This window comes from Scophthalmus maximus, chromosome 8 (assembly GCF_022379125.1).
Source record: "Scophthalmus maximus strain ysfricsl-2021 chromosome 8, ASM2237912v1, whole genome shotgun sequence".
NCBI classification, from domain to species: Eukaryota; Metazoa; Chordata; class Actinopteri; order Pleuronectiformes; family Scophthalmidae; genus Scophthalmus; species Scophthalmus maximus.
The window spans coordinates 22,993,454-22,997,500 of NC_061522.1; the positions used below are offsets into that span (position 1 = coordinate 22,993,454).

A 4,047-nucleotide genomic window follows, 5' to 3' on the forward strand; every position below is an offset into this window, starting at 1 on the left:
ACACAAACGTCCAGACTCCTCCTGTCCTCCTGTCGTGTGTGCCGTGCTGCCCGGTGCTGCTGCCCGGTGCTGCTGCCCGGTGCTCCAGCCCCTCACTCCCAGTGGCTGAGCTCCCGGAGCCGCTCCGCTCCGCTGCTCCTCCCCTCTGTGCCTGCTGCCAGGTCCTCAACCGTTTCGAGCCCTTTTCATATTTATGGAGTTCTGGAGTTCTTTTCTCTAATTCGCGTAAAGCCAGCCAGGAGCGGCCCACCGTAGACCGAACACGCAACCGGTAAGTGAGGGGGCCGGGACCGCGGCGCGGCGCGGGACGGAGCCGGAGCCGGACCGGCGGAGGATCACTTGAGTTCCTCTCACGTTTTCATAGTTTTCACGTGGAGCTTCTGGCCCAGTGTCTGTCGGAGCTCACGGAGACAAGTCCCGTTTCTTCTGATGGACATTAGCACCACCAGGCATTTCCAAATATTGTCTGCATTCAGAAGTCCTTTAAATGATATCTAGAGAAACCTTGGAAAGAGGAGCAGGTGGAGTGCATGGACATAAACACAACATTTGTTTTAATTGTGAAATTATAATCAAACGTAGATGTTCCTAATCAAAACTGGAAATCAACTATTCACAATACTGTTTTGATGAATACATGAAGAAGAAAAAAATACTAAGTGAAATTTGATGATACATTTTGGGCCTCGTGCATTTCTTTAGCTCTCAGTCCCAGAAAGAAGACCGGGGTCATCTGACTTTATTCTCGACCTTTGTTTGCTGTGGTGCATATAGGTGGTCCGTGTGTGTGTGTGTGTGTGTGTGAAGGGGGGGGGGGTCTACTTAGCAGGCCCACTGACATTTGACATTGACATTTAAAGACCATGCAGCAAACAAAACCCCGCAGACGCTGCCGCAGATAGACGGGGTGGGGTCCGCCATTGGTTGATAAAAGCTGCGAATCCGTTTTCCCCTCCCCGGTAGTGAAGATGACGTAGTGACTCAGACGCGCTCGCTCCCTCTCTCGCGCAGACGGAGCTATCTGGCTTCGCGGCTTCGGAATCGACTCGCCAGTTGTGACCCTGTGCCTTTCCCGGAGAGGTCCTGCCTTGCCAAACGGCTCCGAGGCTGCCAGCTGCCGACGGACGCGCAGGAGGCGAAGACGACGCACGGTGACTTTCTGCGAGAGAGGAGAGCTGCGGTGCGGGGAGAGGATCGAGGATCCATGCCATAGAGGAGGAGGAGGAGGAGGAGGAGGAGGAATAGCTCGGACACAAGTCAGCGGCCTACAAGGCCAACGTTCAACGGCTCGAGTGCAGCCTGCTGCTGCGGACCGAACAGTCGCTTCTGGTCGGAGCCGGAGCGCGCTCAACATGCAACCATCCGCCCTGGACAACCGTTAACCGGCGAGGGCGAGCCTCCAACATCCGAGAGAGAACCCCCCCCCCCCCCCCCCGTGTGTGTGTGTGTGTGTGTGTGTGTGCGTGTGCGTGCCTGCGCGCGCGCCACCATGAGTCTCGTCTCGGGCTTCCCTCACCACCCGGTCATGCACCACCACGACAGCCACCACTACTCCTTGCATGCGTCGACCGCCGGTCGGTGTCACGAGGACACCGGGGCTCCCCCGTACTTCACCAGCTGGCTGATAAGCCACGCGGACATGTCGCCCACCGAGTACAGCCTGGCGCCCGGCTACAGCCCGGAGTACCACGGCAACGGCGGCGGGTCCAGCGGCGCACTGGACCCGCACCATCACCACCACTACGGACACGGTGGCCTGGTTCCAGGGGCCGGCGCCATCTCGGTGAACGGAGCTACGGTGGGCATGCATCACCACGACCACGCGCACCCGCGCACCGTGAAGCGGAGACCCACGGCCAACCGCAAAGAGCGGCGGCGGACGCAGAGCATCAACTCGGCCTTCGCGGAGCTGAGGGAGTGTATCCCCAACGTCCCGGCCGACACCAAGCTGTCCAAGATCAAGACCCTGCGGCTGGCCACCAGCTACATCTCCTACCTGATGGACATCCTGGACAAGGACGGACAGCACGGGGACACGCAGGCGTTCAAGGCCGATCTGAAGAAGACGGAGGCGCGCGAGGAGCGCACGAAGAGAGAGGCGGTAAGCGCACACATATATATATATATGTATATGTACAACGCATGTGAAGTTTAATTATTATGTTTTCCCTTTTGTAAATACACGAGCGTAAAGAACGTAATGTCCCTCAAACAGACTGAGGCCAGACCCGTCTGTGGGTAGTCGAGTCCTCTGTAGTCTGACTCATGTCTAATATTCACACAGGCTCGAGGAAAGATATTATATATATATATATATATATATATATATATATATATATATATATATATATATATATATATATATATATATATATATAAAATTATTAGATTTGCAGGCAACCGGATAATAATAACAACAATAATAATAATACACGTAATAATGTGTGTGTGTGTCCTTAAATGTGATTCAATATAACTTAACTCAAATTCTACTTTTTGTTGTTTTATTTTATCTTTTGTTTTTGACCCTTGTGCATATAAAAAAAATGACGTTTTTGAAAATATGAATTTATGAAAGTAACGCTGCCGTGTCAACGGAATGGATGTCGTGTCCCGCTCGTCGGTCCGTTGCTCGTTGCTCGTTGCTCGTTGCTCGTTGCTCGTCACCACCCGGTGGACTTTCTCCTCTCTGATCTCTAAATAGCCAATTATCTGTATCATGACCAAATGACTTAATGATTCGGTTGTAAGCCGGAGCTTTGCGGCTCTGATTTCACCAACTAGAATATTGTGCTGATGGTGGGTACAGTTTACTGGGAGAGGATGGAGACAGTTGGGCCTAAAACAGGCCAGCAGGACCATGGCAGTAATATACAGAGGACACGGGAGTGTGATTTATTTTAGTTTTTACTTGGTTATCTTCATAACCAGGTATATAATATAAACAGCCTGCCTGCATTTATAAACATGTTGTTTGATATACAAATCAGCTTCTGTTTAGGGAGGAGGAAGTCAGAGGACTGGAGCAAGATACATCCAGCAAAAAAAAACAGGCTATACAAAGTAAACAACACTCAAGGATTTACACACACACACACACACACACACACACACACACACTTACTGCACTTAACTGGCGTGAAGCACGTGGCTGCCTGCTCTGAGGAGAGAGTAAACAGTCAAATGTGAAATGTGTGTGTGTGTGTGTGTGTTTGCCCGTACAGTTATAACAGATGACACTCTGGTATATGGTCCACATAGCCCACGACGTGGGCTCTACTGCTTTACAAAGGTCATTTGCGAAGGATTTAATATTAAAGAAATTCAAATCCATTCCAACATGTCTTCTCTTACCTTTTGCGTTCACAGGAGTTCGTCTCATTTCAACAAGTCGTCCAACTCATACGACGAACCGTGTCGTCAGAGTTCATGTGCTCGGATGCATACGCAGGCCTACATGGGCTCTGTCAAACACCGTAGCAAGAAGTATCGCACTGTTGCTATTTTAGTCATATGAGTTATATCTCTCATTATGTGAATTCTCTATTTACTACTACAAACCAACAGATCTAAGCATCATGCTGTCTGCCTGTTGTTGTGACACACGTGTATCTCATGATGAAAAATGGCTGCAGCATCATGCAGGACCATGCACGTCTTACCTCATCCAGAGCTATAACACCAAGATTGAGTTCAGCAGGGAGCTTTTATGTCGAATCAAACAATGCGCGATCACACAGAACAGGCCAGGAGAGACGAGGACAGAACAGAATAATTATTTCCTGTCTGCCGTCTTGACGTGCTACTAAGGAAGTGTTGTGCATAATGGGAGCCAGAGAGCATTTTTCCCCTCACGTTTCAAACTGCAGACACCGAGAGGAGGATGTAGTTGTGTTAATAACAATTCTCCAGCCCTGGATTCAAATACACACACACACACACACACACACACACACACACACACACACACGCATGTGCCGCTACAGTACCGCTGCAACATCACAGCTGAATGAAAAGTATGATATATTTTATTTGGAAAAATGAGTT

General features: G+C 50.0%; 1 protein-coding gene across 1 annotated transcript in view; it reads left to right on the plus strand.

Annotated features, from left to right (window-relative positions):
• Nucleotides 1-212: 212 nt before the first annotated feature.
• Nucleotides 213-4,047, plus strand: part of hand2 (heart and neural crest derivatives expressed 2) — a 9,548-nt gene continuing 5,713 nt past the window's right edge. The window contains exon 1 of the mRNA XM_035638501.2: nucleotides 213-2,101. Coding sequence (XP_035494394.1) covers nucleotides 1,490-2,101 — 612 coding nt within the window. The 5' untranslated portion in view covers nucleotides 213-1,489. The remainder of the gene's footprint in view (nucleotides 2,102-4,047) is intronic.